Source organism: Adiantum capillus-veneris, chromosome 26, assembly GCF_014529385.1.
Source record: "Adiantum capillus-veneris isolate H3 chromosome 26, ASM1452938v2, whole genome shotgun sequence".
Classification (NCBI taxonomy): Eukaryota; Viridiplantae; Streptophyta; class Polypodiopsida; order Polypodiales; family Pteridaceae; genus Adiantum; species Adiantum capillus-veneris.
The window spans coordinates 104,457,592-104,477,839 of NC_140956.1; the positions used below are offsets into that span (position 1 = coordinate 104,457,592).

Sequence of the window (20,248 nt, forward strand, 5' to 3'; positions counted from 1 at the left end):
TTACTAAGGGAGAATATTTACAAGCACGGGAACGGGGCAAACGCTTGTCCTCCGTTCGTTCTTGTTCTTTATTTGCTTCTGACTGAGAGAGAGAGAGAGAGAACTACTCTCTAACTGCTTAAGAGGATTCTTCCCCTCTTCTGTGAGATTTTTGGAAGCTCTCGCAAGCGAGAGTCTGTCTTCCACAAACCTTCTTGGAAGCTCTCTAAACAGAGACTCTATCTTCCGCTAATTGGTCACCTTCATACTAAATCATTCTTGCAATAAGAAACACACAAAACGCGCACATATATGCTTGCTGTAATTTTCTGCACATAACCTGAAATTGTCACCTGTGCACGTTCCAATACCGAAATGGAGGCCTCTTTTGCGATGGAATTGTACCAAACTTGGTGTATGCGTAGGGAGGTAGAGAGGGATAAAATTCCATGAATGCTCTACTGAAATTCACGCGAAAAGAAGTGTTTAGGAGCTGAAAACAGAGAATTTACAGCCACTACATTGGGGAGTGAGAGTGTATGCTACCATTTGTCGCGACAAAACTTCTAGAGAAAGTGGCTATAGCTTTCAGAGCTTTTGTTCTAAACTATGGGAGCTCAAAGCTACCACATAAGTCACGAGGGGCTGCTCTCAAGCTTCAATGGAGAGCTCCATCGCGTAGAGCACACTCACAATAGGGGGGGTAAGTGCACTGCCAACCTCCCAAGAGGGGGAGGGGTTGCTCTTATAAAGCCAACATGAAGAGGCGGCGCTAGAGAGAGAGAGAGAGAGAGAGAGAGAGTGAGAGAGAGTTTGCATGAGTAAGTGTGCCTCTTGGCACACTTACTTTATAACTTAAAAACCATTCAATTTTTAACTTTAAAAGTTCCTAGGCCATTATTAAAATGTGCAATTCACTCACAACTGGTTACTAATTATGAACACATCAGATGCTCCCTAGCACAATGCTGTACCGACACGGCCCCGGCATTACCTGTTCACACTTGTCCAGCCATTTGGCCCGGACACAAATAGTTAATTTAACTGGCTAATCCCAAGGCCTTATTAAAAATACTGAAGGCCTTAGGTTTACTATTTTGAGGACCCCCATCTCGTTCCTGTGCTCACACTGACGTGCGTAATCTTCTGAGCCTAAATCTGAGGCTATTGTCCACCCCTTATTGAAGGCCAGATTTCCCAATCCTAGTGCTTCAAGGTATTTTCTGCTAGGGTCCCCCTGAAGTGCTTTGGCCCACGTTTAGGCGCACGTGGGGCCCTAGGACTACTATTTCTATTCTGATGTGCACACAACTAATTAAATAATTATCTTCTAGTAAATAAATTAATTATTTACAAAGACTGACATTGTTGCAATAGTAACAAGATTTAGTAGATCAAGAAATCTGTGAAAAGATCAGCGCGGTCTGGATGATGTGATTGCTAAATAAGCTACAATGATCATGATTCTCATGTAAGATCTAAACGAGGATGGTGGTGTGATTGTTTAGTGACTGCTATCTTCGTGCAAATGCTGGATACATGCCGTCTAGTACATAGGTACTTAGAGTCGGTGTCTGCGGAACTAGTTTTTGTCTTATGTCTATTTTGCAAGCATAGTTGAGGGCAATTACAATTCTTTCAAGTGGGGGGTATGTCACAAAGTGATGACATGGCATGACCTAACGGACAGAGGCCGGACATAAGGGGCCGAAACCCTAGTGAAAGAAGTGAAGAAGAAGAAGATCTTTCAGCTTGCAGGTTGTTGCCCAGGGGCCCAGAGGGGTTAGGAATTAAATTCCTAACCTGCCCAACTAATGGAACCCGACCGAGAGACCTAAAACCCTTAAAAATAAAGTTAGGACCCAAATTGCGTAAAAGTGACACGTGGTAGTAGCGCACCGTCTGTCCTGCATTTTGCGGAGGTGACCTATGATAGCTGTACGGATTTCCATGATTTGCGGTGCGTTTTATGGGCAGCCCTTTCGGCGCTTGGGTTTTGGGTTAGATGCTTTTAGAAGTGAAGCTTTTCATGTAACTGCTTTTGCTTAGGTCAGGGGCCTTTATAAGGGTTCCGGGGCCTAGTCTTTGGAGCCAGTGCATCTGGTGTGAAACTCCGCCGTGCCATGTCATCTGTGTGTGTAGCTGTTTTTACTTAAATAATAAGACATAAATGAACTTTAACATTCAAAAGACAGCTGGCTTGAGAGAAAAGGCAATGATTAGTACAAAAACAACTCAGTCTTAGAATTATCTTTGTACATGGCTTATGAGAATGAAGCCTCATTCTAGTATACAATGATAATGACTCATTATAGAAGTACTTCTCAAGTAGTAGGAGCAAGTGTAATCATGGACAGATATTTGCTTTAAGCCAAAAAAAATTCCAACAAAGGATAGAGTCCTCACCTGCATCCATTCAAACAAGACAACAGATATGTTAGCCTTGGATGTGTTTTACAGGTGTCAATGGACTATATCAGTGTTAGGTGCAGCGGAATGAATGTTTGCGCTTTGCTCAAGATGAGTGTTCCATATTTTGCTCAAGGTTCCTTTTAGTTCTTATGGAAGGGAGTGCCTTCCGTTCTTAATGGAGAGTGCTATGATCACGAACAAAGTGAGTGGACAATGTGCGTGCAAGTGTATGAGACTGAGAGATAGAGAGAAGAGAGATACGACACCAGAGACGTTGTAAAACCCTCCTCCGAAGGTCCCACTCTCGTTGGCGAGAGTGGTCTACGATTGATTGCACAAACGGGTACAATGATGATGCATAAAACTGATGCAAATCTAGGCTATGTTGACGGTGGTGACGGGAATGGCGAGACTGACAACGGGGCTGAAACTGGAAGCTTCTGACTGCTGTCCAAAAACGCTAATTGCTGAAATCTGCTGCAATGGAAAACGCTGATTTCGAGGCTGATCTTGTGTTGCTGAAAAACGCAGGTTTGGGGCTGAAAAAACGCTGAGTTTTGCTTTAGGGCTGAAAACACTGGCTTATCTGTTGCGGGTTAAGGCTGAAAATGTCAGGGCAGTGGAGATGCTAGCGATGATGCAAAACGCTAGGGCTGATGGGTGATGGGGTCTCCAAGGTGATCTTGGAGAGTCTGCTAAGAGAGGGGGAAACCTGTCGCCAATGGCCTGCTGTTCTCCTTGCTCATCTGCTGTTTAGGGCTAAACTTGGTTTGCTTATATATTTTCTTACCCAAATTGCCCTACCTACTTTTGTTGGAAAGTCACTAATAAGCGAAAAATGTCAAGAATAGGTAAAATAGGCTAAATGCACTAGAAAATTCCCCTAATTGATTCTAATGGATTCTGATGGGAATGCTTATGATCATGCTGTCTGCAACCAGAGGATATGCATCTATACTAAGTGACTGGGCATGCACGGTCTACGAATAGACTCACAAAAAGTGCCAGATCACTTCTAATCTAGACTGACTGGACTGACAGAAACCCTGTTATGGTGTAGCTTGTCCACGGACACATAGGGTTGGATGTGTCACGTGACATACCCTCCTTTTGAAAGTGAGGTAGTGGTACCGAATTGTATGGCGTCGAGGGAGATCGCCAATAGCATCCGGAATCCTGGAAGGGACTCTTCGCCTGCCCACGCTGATGTGTGGGTCGTGCGGTACTTGAACTTCATAAAGGTCTGCAATGCCTGCTTCTTTGGGCCGCGTCGAAAGCGACACAAAGTCATCTTCAATGCTTCAACTTTGTCTAGAGTCCTGCTTCTTTCTTCTTCAAGAATCTCCATGGCTGAAAAGTCTTGAAACCATTTCCAACACAAAAACATGAACATACCCATTCCATGTAAAGTGAATGGAAAAAATCTTGTCTTCCTCAAAGACTATGCATGCTATGTAGATGAACAAAGAGACAGAGTGCCAAACCGTTCATCAAACACATGCAAACAATGAGATCGAATCGTTCTCTTTTGATCTAGAGCAATCAACTTTGGCAATTTACAACGGAAATGCCCATGCTTGGTGCTCATACTTTCATCTGCTCTTTCTACAAATGTGTCATGCCAAGGAAGAGACATGGAATGTGACTTGCTTGAATGCATACTTTTCAGCTTTTCATAAACAATCCGCATACATTCGTGCTCATTCATGAGTGAAACGTGCTCAACGTACAATATGTCATGCCTAGTAAAAGGGATCACATAAAGACGCTCACTAAAATACAGGAAACGACCACGAATGAAACACTCGAACCATGCGTGCGTATCAATCATGCGAACACATAATACTTCCTGTGAGGGTTCTTTGGACCAAGGCTCGAGAGCCAAGATCGGTTCTTCCTGAGGGGGTTCTTTGGACCTAGGCTCGAGAGCCAAGATCGATCCTTCGTGATTGATCGAATCTACAACGAGGTTAGCTTCGCTAGAAAAAGCATCCACTAACACATCATCCTTGTGAACAATCACATCATCTTCATGCAACTCATCATGCTTGTGAGAAATTGCATCTTGATCATGCAAAGCATCATGCTTGTGAGAAATCACATCTTGATCATGCAAATCATCATACTCATCATTATCATCCAAATCATCATGCTTATCATTGTCATTCAAATCATCATGCTTATCATCATGCAAATCCTGTGTGTCATGCTTTGGAGAAAAAGAGACCGAGAGAGTCTCCTTCTCATGAATCCGTTCAAACTTGTCCTACATATTAGAATCAGAGATGGAGAATGAACAATGTCCTCTCCATGAATGACAATGGGAGAATCACTTTTGGCATTGAGAGTGAAAGTGTTAGCCTCCCAATCAATGAGAGGGTTAGCATCACGAAACCATTGAATGCCCAAAATCATATCACATCTTGAGAGAGGAGAGACAACAAATCTTCTAGAGAAGGCAGCTTTTTGAATTGCAAACAACACATCAAGGCACTCCTCTGTGATGAGAGCGTCCATACCGGGAACAAAGCCAGAGACCTCGATAGGGGATCTCTGACTAACTTCTAGGCGGGCTCTCTCAACAAGAGGGACTGATCACATCATGCATACTACCTGGATCAAACAATATGACAAAACGTTGCCTCGTCATATGACCATAACATTCAATGAGAGAATCATCAATGGAAGGGTCATGAGAAACTTGGGGCACACTCGTGTTATCACTAATTGCATTGACAGAGGAAGTGGGTTCTGTGGATTCTTTAGATTCATTCGATTCAAGCTTAGGACATGTTCTTGTTATGTGACCCTTAATGTGACAATGAAAACAACGACCTTCCTTAAAATAAGTGCTTTGCTCTTTCGACGTGATGTATCCTCCTACATTTCCTTGTGCTACCTTTTCATCTGGAGTAAGCTTAGGTTTAGCAATTGTGTTAGCCTTACCCTTAGATTCATTGGAAGAATTCTTTTCTGAGAGACTGTTGGAAGATTGGTTAGAAGAGTTACCATTCTTACCATGCTTACCGTTCTTACCGTTCTGAGGGTTCTGAGAAGTGTGCGAGGTACTTGTGGACGTCTTGTTCTCCTTAGGCTTTCCCTTGTTGTGCTTCATCTCCTGTGCGAGAGCAATTGCTACCGCCTTGTTGAGATCGATTGGATCGAGCACTTCGACATCGTACTTGATATACTCGTCCAATCCATAAAGGAATGCCTCTTTGCGTTCATCATCCGACTTGTGTAATTGGGTACCTAGTTGCAAAACACGATTAGAAAAAGACATAACTGGCATACCATTTTGCTTGAGAGCGCGCCAATCGTCCTTCAATCGTGCGAGGTACTGAGGTGGCATAAACCGCGCCTTGAGCTTGTCTTGGAAATCAGCCCAACTGAAGGAAAGGGGGCGTGAGTTCGTCGGCTTTCTCTAGGTGCGCGCCTAATTGTGCCTCTTGCCATGTGTTGTACCAATTTATGGCATCACCGGCAAGCTACATAGCTGCCGTCAAAACTTTGCTATTTCCTGTCTTCTTAGTTGTCGCAAAATAAGCATTAAATTGATGCAACCAAGAATGACTAACCGTAGTATCCATCTTACCATCATACTTATTGAAAGTCAACTTCTCTGCGACTGGATGGTTGGAATCCGCATCGTGGCTTGCGGCACTTGAGGAACTCCCACGATCTTTGATTGGTTCGGATTTCGAGGCAAGTACTTGTCGAATCAATTTTTGAGTGCGTAGTTCTCTTTGAGCCTCTCGCTCGATCTCCAAGGCCGTGCTTCGTGCTGCAGCTTCCTCCTTTCTTTGTTCTTTTCGTTCTTTTCATTCGTCGTGTTCGCGTTTTAAAGCAATGCGATTTGCTTCTTGTTGTGCGAAAATTCTTTCGTTTCTTTCGTCGTGCTCACGGTCCTTAGCAATGCGATTTGCTTCTTGTTGTGCGGCAATTCTTTCGTTTCTTTCCTCGCGCTCGCGGTCCTTAGCTTCCTGTTGTTCTGCTTTGCTTGCTAGTTGTGCTAACGCAACTCGATTTGTTTCTTGTTGTTGTGTCATCATGTCCAACATCGACTTGACCATCGCTTCCATAGAAGTTGGTCCAACTCGTGGCGTAGATGGCGAAGGGGGAGGGTCGGAAAAATCTCTTGGTGGGGAGAACTCTTCGTCGCCTCTCTCATGCTCATCACCTGTATGCGAAGTATCCATTCCGCTTCGGGTGACGACCATGCACTATGATCTTTGGTTCTTAAGTTCACGAGGAACTTGGGTTCTTGAGGGTCTTGAGGTTCTTGAGGTTCTTGAGGTTTTCTTTCGCTTGCAATCCGTGTTTGAGAAGGATCTTCTCTTCACCCGTTCTACTCCTTTCTGCGGGCGCACCCCTTGGCGGCCTTGCGCTCACACCAAGGTTGCTCACGTCGATTGGCCGGCCACTAAGTGCACCATCCGCTCTCAATGAGTGAAAAGAGACACAAGGGGAGGCTGGACAAGCCCTTCTTTCTTGGGATTCCTGTCACTCTTCAAAAAACACGATTAGGAATCGACACGCCCATGCGAACTTGGGTTCGTGCGACCGCAACACGCAAAAAAGTTATTGTGATCTTTGTGGTTCTTTCCTTGAGTTATACAGAACACTGCCAAAGCTCTGATACCAATGTTAGGTGCAGCGGAATGAATGTTTGCGCTTTGCTCAAGATGAGTGTTCCATATTTTGCTCAAGGTTCCTTTTAGTTCTTATGGAAGGGAGAGCCTTCCGTTCTTAATGGAGAGTGCTATGATCACGAAAAAAGTGAGTGGACATTGTGCGTGCAAGTGTATGAGACTGAGAGATAGAGAGAAGAGAGATACGACACCAGAGACGTTGTAAAACCTTGCTCGGAAGGCCCCACTCTTGTTGGCGAGAGTGGTCTACGATTGATTGCACAAACGAGTACAATGATGATGCATAAAACTGATGCAGATCTAGGCTATGTTGACGGTGGTGACGGGAATGGCGAGACCGACAACGGGGCTGAAACTGGAAGCTTCTGACTGCTGTCCAAAAACGCTAACTGCTGAAATCTGCTGCGATGGAAAACGCTGATTTTGAGGCTGATCTTGTGTTGCTGAAAAACGCAGGTTTGGGGCTGAAAAAACGCTGAGTTTTGCTTCGTTTTTGGATGATGAATTTGCTTGACAAAAGAGCTGAGGGCTGCTGTTTTTAGGGCTGAAAACACTGGCTTATCTGCTGCGGGTTAAGGCTGAAAATGCCAGGGCAATGGAGATGCTAGCGATGATGCAAAACGCTAGGGCTGATGGGTGATGGGGTCGCCAAGGGGATCTTGGAGAGTCTGCCGAGAGAGGGGGGAACCTGCTGCCAATGGCCTACTATTCTCCTTGCTCATCTGATGTTTAGGGCTAACCTTGGTTTGCTTATATATTTTCTTAGCCAAATTGCCCTACCTACTTTTGTTGGAAAGTCACTTAAAGTAATAAGTGAAAAATGTCAAAAATAGGTAAAATAGGCTAAATGCACTGGAAAATTCCCCTAACTGATTCTAATGGATTTTGATGGGAATGCTTATGATCATGCTGTGTGCAACCAGAGGATATGCATCTATACTAACTGACTGGGCATGCACGGTCTACGAATAGACTCACAAAAAGTGCTAGATCACTTCTTATCTAGACTGACTAGACTGATGGAAACCCTGTTATGGTGTAGCTTGTCCACGGACACATAGGATTGGATGTGTCACGTGACAATCAGTTGTTATCCATGTCCAACTTACAACTTTTTTAACTAAAAACAATTGTCCAAAAGAGCTCATGTAATCTAGATTTTTAAGAGTATTTTTAGATTTTTAGGAGATAATTATACATATGGTTTCTATATAGCCCCAATTTTTTTAATAGACCTTAATAGATATTATTATACATATTATTTTGATCAAAAGGCCACCACCCCTTCTGATTCAAGTGTCTTAATACCCAAATCGGCACAAGAGATCCAACCCTTTAATAACCTTGTAGAGAGTGTCCAATCCAACCTTATTCTTTGCACGATTTAAGTCCAGTAAGACATCACGGTAGAGTGTAGTTTGTCCAGGAGCAGAGATAGCTGAAGCTAGGCCAACAAGATATAACGTTCAAGGTACCAGTTGTGTCCGGCGAAAAAAACCTTCAAGTTTTTTAGGGCTAAGAGGAAGGAAGTAATGCTAAACCCTTCAAATAGCAACCAATCTAAGCTTGATAATCAGATCGGTACTACATTTCTTAAGCTACAACATACTTTTGTAAAGTAGACAGTTTTACGCTGCTTATTCCTCTTTGCATCATCGATACTTTGTTAGAACAAGTCAGCACAAAAAAACCATAACCCATGCAAAAATCCATCTTAAATGACAGTCCTAATGAGCTAGTCATGGAAAAAAACAATCATACTTGACAGTTTATACAAACAAAAAACCTTTATCACGGATGGTCAAATACGGTGCAAACAGAGTTTTTGTATCACCTTAATATTCTCTATCTAATTCAAAGAGGTAAACGGGATGCGATACCCATAAAAATTATGAAAATATGCGTTCGAGGCAGGACACCCCACCCGTTTATGATGCTCCTAAGTCATGCTTAACAAGCTAGGCGGTAACCTCTTTACTGTGAGTATTGTTCCGAAGTAAACCAATCCAACTAATTTCCATACTCGTAATAACGTAGGTGTCTTGTTTTTTTATGCAGTGAAATGCTTATGCAAAGCTTACAGACCAAAAACCATAAACAGACAAAGTTACTAGATCATTAAATCATGAGCTATGTACCAGAAAAACCCCACAATATATCAACCAGATTCCATCAAAAGGTAAACACCGACCTAAGACGATAGTTCAATCACCTCCATAACTGCACAATACGCGTTTATGCACTCACTTCTCTCTTTCACAAACACACGCGAAAAGAAATACACCACAGGCTAAGTGAGGGGCCAAAGCACCCTCACCTCTTATATAGTGCTGCATGGTTCGGTTCTTCAGTCTTGCCCAAGGTGGTAAAAGCCCCCACGATCCAAGTACTCAGTAGGTGCAGGTTTCCAAGAAGCAGCTACGGCCGCCCCTGCTCGTGTAGGGGGGGTTGAGAGGGAGAGAGAAGGTAAGATTTAGTGTCACCAGCCAGTGGCAATTCCATTTTTGTTTATTTTCTCTTTCTTTGGGGAATTTCATTTGTCTTATCTTTTGGAAACACCCCTCTGGAAATCTAACTGCCTTGCATTGCATAGCCAGTGTGGAATTGTTTAGAGAGAGTCCAGGCCTGAGGGCTGAGGAGCACTAAGGTTGGACAAGGATTATGGGTAGCCAAAGTGGGGTCATTGGCCAGCCAAAGCGGAATCCTTTGCTACATAGGCTACATTTCAGTTCTGGGTGTAGCTGCAGTGTACAAAGAGGGTCAGATGACCTAGAAGAATGTAATGGCAGAAACTCCTAAATTTTAGGGACTGCTATTTTTGGACGGCAAAATGTCTTCGCGTCATTACGTGCAGTTTGACATGGGGATCATTTTGTTACTCTGTGGCCAAGTCAATAGAGGCTGCAGGTGAGATATTTTTAGACCCGAGGGTCTAAAGCGGGAAAATGCACAAATGAGTGACACTTGGCACTCTGAGGCCAGTTTACTACTTAAAGAGAAGGCAAAAACGTGATTTTTCAGCTGTGAGCTCGTTTTTGGAGTGCTGTCACAGGTGGGAGAGCTTCAATGGAGTGCTGGCTTACCCTCTATGTACAGTGAGGTGCAGGATGTCATGACACGCACACCTCTCACTGCTCTTCTCTCCCCTATTCTTTATGGTTATGCCCCTCTAGTGGGCTCATCAGATTGACCAATGTACAGTTGTGTGGGTTCATGCGCGATTGCTGAGGCAAGAGCCTCTTGCACAGGTACTGGATTAGCTAGCGGCTAATCCCCCGCAGGTACAGGTGATTCGGAGAGGTTTCACGTGCGAAATCTCGTCCGTTTCAAAGGGCAAGTAGCCCTACAGGTGCGGGAGCTCAAGGACTTGCTACGGATGCGACCGGCACGCAAGACGGAGCCCGAAACAGTGAATTACAGCCTGCTGTGTATTTTTGAAGGTTTAGGGTTTTGGCCCTAAACGGACCCTAATACCCCCAGGAGGTTCGGGGACGTGAGGACACCATTGTACAGGTGATCTGGCACATTTTCAGGGTAGAAAACAGAGAATTCAGCGTGCTGCAGATTCTCGCCAGGTTTTGCAAAGTGTCCGTATGCGTCGGGAAAGTCATCTAATGCGTGGGGATACTGACTGTGAAGGGTCCTCGTACAATTATGTTGCCGAAATCGGGCCAGAACAGAAGAAATTCAGCCCAGATTGTGCGGGGCAGCTTGTAGGGAACCACAGCTTTTATTCCCTCTTTTAAAGAATAAAGAAATACCGAAAGGGGCGCCTAATTTAGGGGCCAATCTGGTGTCGGTCTTCTCATACAGGTGCAATCTAGCAGCCTGTATCCCTTTCCCCTTTGTTGTGTCTTGAAAGTACAGGTAAAGTGGGCGACAAATTAAATGGGTGAAAGCAAATAAAGTTTAAGTCTAAGGTCTACCACCCTTTTTGGATTGAACAGGTCGGTTACATGGTTCCATCGACGGGATTAAATCACTTTTTCCTCAAAAAGTGAGCCTTGGTTAGTTTGGGTTAAAGACACAGAGAGAGTTTGGGATGACCTTGAAAACACAGAGAGTTTGAAAGTAGATCGAGTGGATTTACAAGTGAGAAAGGCTACGGGAGTCTTTCTTTGGATTTACAGGTGAGAAAGGCTATGAGTCTTTCTTTGGATACAGGATGGATGGCAACAAGGAAGAGGGTTCCTCTTCAGAGGATAGACAGCCTATTCCAACTCCACATGAAATTGGCGAGAGTTCAGGCCAAGCAGAGAAAGCTTTGCAGGTTGTTACTGCTGTGACCATGTTCAAGCAATTGATGGAGAATCCAAGATTTATGGAGTTCATACAATCTTCATCAAAAGCACATCAAGTTCAAGGCAGTTTTGGCATGCCAGAAACAGTGTTTAGGGGTATGCAAGGCATGGTGCCCAACCCCATGTATGCAAACATTGGTTTGCACCCAGGATTTCAGGGCACACAAGGTCAGTTTGGGGTGTCACAAGGCAACTTGGGTATGGCTGGTTTTTCAATCCCATCAGTGAATATGACACCTGGACATCAACATGTTACTGGCCACGGAGTACAGATGGCTCCCACAGGTGTACCCATTATGCAAACTGTCTCTTTTGACAATTTGGAGTCAATGGATAAGCTAAAGCCATACAAAGAAGATGATCAGTGAGTCCATTGACACATTCAATGGCTTTGATGAGAGGACAAAGGTTTTTTCTTTCCTCGAACAGTTTGACAAAGCATTTGTTGGAAGGAGCATTTAAAGTCAGGAAAGTGGTCACTTTTCTGGAAAAAAAAAAATGCAAGTCAGTGGTGGAATACACTGTTGTTACAAGGACAGACTCCTTCCACTTGGAATGATTTCATACAGGTACCGAATTAGCTAAAGGCTGATTCAAAATAGGTACAGGATGATTTAACAAGATTTCTTGCGAGAAATCTCGTGTAAATCAAAGGGCAAGTAGTCCTACTGATGCAGAAGATCAAAGGCTACGAATTGGTGCGATTGGCACGCAAAACAGAGCCCGAAAGAAGAAAATACAGCTTGCTGTATTTTTCTGCAGATTTAGGGTTTTGACCCTCTTTGATGCCTTTTTGTCCCAAAAGCTTCGGGGAAGCTAGAGGACAATAATACAAGTGATCTGGAGCATTTTAGGAGCTAAAAACAGAGAATTCAGCGTGCTGAATTTCCGGGACAGGTTTGCAAAAGTGCTCTATTATGCGTGGATAATCACTTGGATATGTGGATTTTTGGTTGTGAAGGTTTCTACTACAGTTATGCTGCCAAAATTGGGTCAAAAAGAGAATTCTCAGCTCAATAAAAGTGACAGCATAAGGGTAGATCACAGGTTAATCTCCAAAGATCAAGATGAAGAGCAGAGAAAGATTGTTTTCGATGCTCTATGCAAATCAATGATATTGCATAAAGGCTGAAATTGCCTGAGAGTTGGAAGATTCACAATGCGTTTCACGTGAGTCTTCTCAGACCCTATGTGGGTGATGTGCCAGAAGATATGCCAACTGAAGATCAGCCGGAAGTCGAGGAACTTGACGAGATCTTGATCCCGGAACAGATTTTGGCACATAAAGAAAGAAAAGAAAAGGCAAGGTTGCAAGGTGCTGTTTGGTAAAGTTCAAAAGCTATCCACCTCTGGATGTCAAGTGGATGGAAAAAAGTGAACTTGCAGAGTCACTAAAAGTATGAGAACTTAAAACCTTGGTTTGCAACCTACCTTGACCCCTTGAGATTGAGAGCTACATGGATTGTCAGTGTGACAATGGCTTCTGAAAGAAATGATGTACATGTTACTTACAGTGAGCTCAAATGAAGTGCATGTTACATGAGTTGTACAGATTGTCAGTTTGGCAATTGCTCTTATGGAATGTCCAAAAGTTTGTTTAGTGCTATAGAAGTGAGTATTTCTTGTTAGTTTGTCAAGGGTACAACAATTATTTCTATTGAAGAGTACATGTGTAACTGCATTCTTAAACTGTCGGTTTGGGTATGCTCGAAAGGTTACTGGATCCAACGTGTACTTAAAGACGGTGACAAAATGTGACGCTTCCATTTTGTCATTGGAAAGTTATGGACTCAAAGCAATGGCAGAGTGTGACGCTTCCACTATGTCATTGGGACAGGGTTCACACGCAGGCAATACATGTGTCGACGAGGTGTTGAATACACCAGGGTTGACAATGAGCATGTATGTGTCGTACATGTGTCGACAGGTGTTGAATACACCCGAGTGCTGACTATAAGCATGTACGACATAAGTGCAAACGAGGACGTTTGAGATTTCAAGAGGGGGGTATGTCACCAGCCAGTGGCAATTCCATTTTTGTTTATTTTCTCTTTCTTTGGGGAATTTCGTTTGTCTTATCTTTTGGAAACACCCCTCTGGAAATCTAACTGCCTGCATTGCATAGCCAATGTGGAACTGTTTAGAGAGAGTCAAGGCTTGAGGGTTGAGGAGCACTAAGGTTGGACAAGGACTATGGTTAGCCAAAGTGGGGTCATTGGCCAGCCAAAGCGGAATCCTTTGCTACATAGGCTACATTTCAGTTCTGGGTGTGGCTGCAGTGTACAAAGAGGGTCAGGTCAGATGACCTAGAAGAATGTAATGGCAAAAACTCCTAAATTTTAGGGATTGCTATTTTTGGACGGCAAAATGTCTTTGCGTCATTACGTGCAGTTTGACATGGGGATCATTTTGTTACTCTGTGGCCAAGTCAATAGAGGCTGCAGGTGAGATATTTTTAGACCCGAGGGTCTAAAGTGGGAAAATGCACAAATGAGTGACACTTGGCACTCTGAGGCCAGTTTACTACTTAAAGAGAAGGCAAAAACGTGATTTTCAGCTGTGAGCTCGTTTTTGGAGTGCTGTCACAGGTGGGAGAGCTTCAATGGAGTGCTGGCTTACCCTCTATGTACAGTGAGGTGCAGGATGTCATGACCTGCACACCTTTCACTGCTCTCTCTCTCCCCTATTCTTTATGGTTATGCCCCTTTAGTGGGCTCATCAGATTGACCAATGTACAGTTGTGTGGGTTCATGCGCGATTGCCGAGGCAAGAGCCTCTTGCACAGGTACTGGATTAGCTAGCGGCTAATCCCCTGCAGGTACAGGGGATTCGGAGAGGTTTCACGTGCGAAATCTCGTCCGATTCAAAGGGCAAGTAGCCCTACAGGTGCGGGAGCTCGAGGACTTGCTACGGATGCGATCGGCACGCAAGACGGAGCCCGAAACAGTGAATTACAGCCTGCTGTGTATTTTTGCAGGTTTAGGGTTTTGGCCCTAAACGGACCCTAATACCCCCAGGAGGTTCGGGGACGCGAGGGGACCGCTGTACAAGTGATCTGGCGCATTTTCAGGGAAGAAAACAGAGAATTCAGCGTGCCGCAGATTCTCGCCAGGTTTTGCAAAGTGTCCGTATGCGTCGGGAAAGTCATCTAATGCGTGGGATACTGACTGTGAAGGGTCCTAGTACAGTTATGTTGCCGAAATCGGGCCAGAACAGAAGAAATTCAGCCCAGATTGTGCGGGGCAGCTTGTAGGGAACCACAGCTTTTATTCCCTCTTTTAAAGAATAAAGAAATACCGAAAGGGGCGCCTATTTAGGGGCCAATCTGGTGTCTGACTCGCATACAGATGCATTCTAGCATCTGTATCCCATTCCCCTCTCTTGTGTCATTATAGCACAGGTAGAATAGACGACTACTAATGGGTGAAAGCTAAATCAAGGTTTTAAGTAAAGTCTACCGCTCTTTTTGAAGTTAACAGGCCGGTTACATTTAGCACGGGGTTTCTCTGAGCACGAGGTGTGTTGCAGTAGGGACAAGGGGGAGAGGGCGTGAAAGGTCGGGCCAATTTTAAGAGGCATGAATGCCACGTTCTTCAAGCTCTGTATTATGGGTGGGTACCCATAGGGGAAGAAAGGAAAGAGTTTTCCCGGTTTTTTTTGGGTAATGCCGAGCCATACTACAGTTAGAGCAAGCCTAGGGGGGTTATTTTGGGGTATTTAAATGTAATACTTATGGGTTTCTTTAAAAACTAATTAAACAAGCTCAATTATTGCTAATTATCATAGGTTGTGATGTTTTGAACAACAATTCTGTAGTGCATGTGAACCAATTAGTGCTGAAAGCTTGATCTTGGTTTATAGGTATCCCAGAAAAGAGTTGGCTTTTGTACTTGGTTAAATGCTAGCTATATAAGTACTTAGGTGTGTGTGTGTGTGCGCGCGCGTGCGTTGCTCAACTGCAGAAGAGGATATTTGCCACTTGTTGTGGGATTGCTGCATTACTAGAGATTTCCTTCGCTGTGTATCGGTCTGTATGTGGCTCCGTTTTCCTGGGGTTGTCTTCCACAAAATGTTCTAGGCATTTGGCATTTTCTCACCAACAATACAGCGTTTCACGGTCTTCTTTATGTGGGTCAGATACTGGGCTTATTGGACCTTGTGGCGTCAACGTAATGCTTACATGTTCCATTGTACTCATGCAGACCCATTCCCACTCTTGAAGATTTCTCTTAGGCAATCGTTACGGTTTGCTTTGGAAGTTGGTGATATCACCGTAGAGATACATCAGCTTTCCTATGAATGTTTCTAGCTACTCTTTACAACTGAGTAGTTCTGTGTTCTTCCCCTTGTATATGACCCTTTCGGTGGGTTTTCCTCGCTTCGAGGTTTCCCAATAGTAAATTAATCAAATGGATTTAAAAAAAAAAAGTGTGTGTGTGTGTGTGTGTGTGTGTATTTTTCAGTTCTGTTAAGTTGTTTTGAGTTTTCCCTCACGTGTGTTGTAGATTTCCGGCTTGGAGTGTCCAAGTCTATTACACTTGTGCATCGGACACATCTGTAAAGAGTTCAGTGTGGACTTGGATATGTTGAATGGATAGATCTAGTGTGGATCCATTGGCCAGTATGGATATGTTGAATATTATGTGTTGATGGTCATGAGCGTGTTTGCATGATGACTTTGTCTATTATGATAGTTTTGATAGGTGTAATTGAGGACGATTTACTCTTTTTCAGGAGGTGTCTGCCAGAAACTGCGTATGTGGCATACTTTGTTGTAAAAATAAAAAACTTTTGGCCTCCTGTTCTAAAACCAATGAAACCCCCCCCCCCCCCCCCCCTTCTCTCTCTCTCTCTCTCTCTCTCTCTCTCTCACACACACACACACACACACACACACACACAAATTATCTAATCTATTCTCTATAAAATGTCATGTCTGCAGGTGGAGTGGATTTATGAAACGATCCTTTGACAATGGCGTTTCATGGTCTGAAAGAGAGCAACTGCCCCCTGGTATTTTGGGGCCAAGCAAGAATAAGGTTCTCTGTGCTTCCTTATCAGCAAAATGCAGAAGTCTTGGTTGAATATAAGTTCTTCAAACTCTCTTTTAAGAAGGTTTTCTTATTTTGTAGAGTATGCTGCGTATTACCATCGGCTACCTTGAGTAGTTTGAGCACTTTGTGTCAAAGTTACGACTCGGTGCTCCTTAGCATCGCTTTGTTTCAGGCTTGAGCTTTGACTTTGAATCTTAGAAACTGTTCAATCAGAATCTCAGTATGCAGACTTTTGTGTTAATGTACAGTACTACATCCACTGCTGGTTACTAGAGGGCTGTCCTTGTAATAGACAATACTACGCATTCTGGAGTTGGTGATTGTAGCGTCCAGGTTTAAATTATTTAGTTATATCTTTACATATATATCGAGTCGTGGCTGTATCTTTTCTTTTCGGAAACAAAAAATCCCTCATGAGTCAATACACTCAAATGGTGCCAATTCTGAGGCAAATACAAATGTTAAAGCTGTATAAGCATTAACTGTAGAAACTGATACAACGGAGCCACAAGGGCATCTATAATAGAAACTGTAAGGATTAATAATGCCACGGGAAAAAAACTCATCTCAAGAGACTAAAAAGTTGCCTGGCCACCTAAGAAGGAAAGAGGATGACTAGCTTCTAAAAGATAGGCACTCCGCAGCAAAAGCACCCTTGCATCTGTACTTTAAAAACCTATGAGGAGCAGAAGAGCACTAGCACTGTGCGATAAAGGAACAGTTTCACGAGGTAGCAACTTGAAGTCAGGCCAAAACCGACCAGCTAATACCATCTACAACCATGCAGGTGAGAAGTAACGATGAACGAGTGACTGCCCATGATGAAGATGGGTGGCAATAAGTAACTGGCATCACCAGATAACATGCAAGAAGAGCTCCAAAGGAGCACTTAATCTGGAGCAGCTATGGAGGACTCTAGCGCTGCAGACCACAATCCAGTTGCTGAAGGTGGTTCCTGTAATCGGTAGATGCTAAGGCTCTTTCTCCAAGGGGACAGCAAGGACATCCAGGTCCAACGAGAAGATATCCAATTGTAGACAACGTGGTAGTGAGAGGAGAGAGAAACCCCAGGCTGCACACACATACCAAGCCAGCAGACAGAAGACAACAAAAAAAAAGCAGACCAAAACCAAAACAACGAAAGAATGTAAAGAGCATACAAAAATGAAGGAAGAAAACAAATACAAAAGATAAAGAAACAAGCATAAAAGAGAATGCAAAAAAAAAGGCAATTATAAACAAAGGGTTATCAAACCATGCCTAACTCACCCACCTGACGCACCCACCCAACCCAAAACCCGCACGCTCAAAAGAAGGAATGATAAAACCCACATACACATAGACAAAAAAAACAGATAAAAGCCAAAGGAAACCCATGAAAAGGATCATATACAAAGGGAAGAACACAATAGTGTTCGGCTGTGAAAGAGGGCTAAAGCATTCATAGGAAAACTGAAGCATCTTGGGAGTGATATCACCAACATCGAAGGCAAATCGTAAAGATTGCTGAGGAGAAAGCTTGAAAAACCGAAAAGGATTGCAGTAGAACTATGGAACATGCAGCCATTGCGTTGACGCCACAGGGCCCAATAAGCCCAAAATCTGACCCATATAAAGAAGACCACAAACTGTTGTACAAAAGGCGGGAGAATGCCAAAAGCCCAAAGCTGTTTGTGGAAGACCATGAGGGGAAACGCAGCCGCATACAATCTGATAGGTGGCAAAGGAAAACCCTAGTAATGCAGCAATCCCAAAGCAGGTGACTAACTGTCTGCCGTAGTCGAGCAACGAACACACCGAGAAGAGCAGATATGACGTGTACTGTGAAAAGTGCCCACTGGGAGAACTCCAAGCAAGCATCGCCAAAGAAACAATCGTTCCTTCAAAGGCAAGCGGCTCTTCCATATGGCAAAGAGTGGCTTCCTCCAACAGGTGTCAGACTTGTGCATCGACCATAAGACATTACAGTGATCAGCAAGCCAAGGCTGTGGTAGAAGAAGAGCATAAACCTGACTGGCAGAAACGGCCTCAAAAGGCGTATCCCGGAAAGTCCAATGAGATATGCGAGTACCGTCAGCCAAATGCGGAATGAGTAGAAAGTCAGTCAGCATGCTCTGAAGCGCTCTCCAAAACTGTCGGTAATGCATACCCAATCCAAAACGGTGAGTAGCGAGAGGAAACTGAAAGTGTAGCGTGCCTCATCAACCACATCACCAACCACTGAAGGCCACGACAAGAGAGAAAATATGCCTGGCAAGGCGAATGGTCGACCAAAGTAAGAGGAAACGCCTGACTCCAATGAAGACTCTTGTGTTGAAGCGAATTCTCTTCACCTTGCTGTCAACCATGCCATGATAAATGAATTGTAACATCTTTCCAAGCAGAAATTAAACTGGAAGTAAAAGGGCATCCAGGAATACTCCCAAAGAGAGGGTTGCCAATGACCAAAGGAGGAAGTAACCATATATTAGCATAGGTAGGCAAGCATAAGTGAGTTTGTTGCACAAGAGCAGGCAACAACATGGCTTTCCTGGCAATAACATGCACCTACGCAAGTCCAAGATATTGAGACCATCAAAGCGCGTAGGAGTGCAAAGTTTCTCAATCGACATCAAGCCTTTTTTGTCAACATGTGGTCGCCATAAATGAGACAAACTAGCCGACATAAGGGAAGTGAGACAATGGCGAGGCCAATGCATTAGTGGAAAATAGAACTTAACGCAAGCCATCAAGATACTTTGAACAATTTGCAAGCAAACATGTAATGGCCATGTAGACAATTTCTAGTAATGCAATTTGACATTCAAGCACTGCATAACCCAGTCCACTTTTTGAGTATGAGTGCCTGGCAATCGCATTCGGAGGAACAATCGCTCCTGGCCATAGCCGATTATGCCAATCACAAGAAGCAAGCGGCAGAAGTTTCGATTTGCGGAAATTGACTCTAAGACCAACCGCAATCCATATAGCTCCAAAGCATCCATAATCACTTGGACATCAGCCTAACAATTGCGAGGCGTAAACAAAGAGTTATCTACATAAGCCTGACCAATGAAGTTCTGACCCGAGGGTAACCGCAAGCCATGGTGATGACCAGCAGAAGTCAGGTGATTAAGATGCATCAGCAAGGGATGTCTGGCAATGGAATACAACAATGCACTAAGGGGACAGACATACCTAACCGAACAACCAAGGGGCCAACGTTCCGCGAGTTCACCTTCAAGAGCCCCCTGAAGACATACTGTGAGTACAAGAAATAAACAATATTGGCCGAACTTAAGACCGCATCGTAGCAGCAATGTAGTCCCATTGCACAGTGTCGAAAGCCTTCTCGATATCAACTTGCATAACAAGTACATCCTGCTGCGTGTATTTTGCATATTCCATGCCAACCAAGAATATTAGCCAAGTTGTCAATGATTTGGCAGCGAGGAATGAACCCATATTGAGCTTGGTGGAGTCGTGTGAGAAGGTGATCTGATTCACCACCATCTTAGCCAAAATCTTGTCAACGATAGGCATCAAAATAATTGGCCACCGATGAGAAAATTGCTCACACAGTGCTTGCTTTGGCAACCTCCCATGCCACACACACACACACACACACACACATTTCTGGCCAGTCCATAAGGTTTTTGGCCGGCTTCTACATGGACACGCTCTTGCCAACCAAACTTGTGAAGATACACCTCACGAGACGATTCAACATACCTAGGGGTCCAATAAAACAAACATGCATTGCGACAAAGTCACAATGACTATACTCGTTCAAAATCTGTCATGTTGATGTCTTGTTTACTTGTCTTCAAGTGGACCTTGGAGAACAGTAAACACCTTTGCCCATGGAGCT

General features: G+C 43.9%; 1 protein-coding gene across 3 annotated transcripts in view; it reads left to right on the forward strand.

Annotated features, from left to right (window-relative positions):
- The window catches only part of LOC147423934 (uncharacterized), a 119,348-nt gene that overhangs the window by 27,628 nt on the left and 71,472 nt on the right, over positions 1–20,248 (forward strand). For all 3 annotated transcript variants that reach the window (XM_086500910.1, XM_086500909.1, XM_086500908.1), the window contains exon 5: positions 16,287–16,383. In XM_086500910.1, coding sequence (XP_086357036.1) covers positions 16,287–16,383 — 97 coding nt within the window. The remainder of the gene's footprint in view (positions 1–16,286; positions 16,384–20,248) is intronic.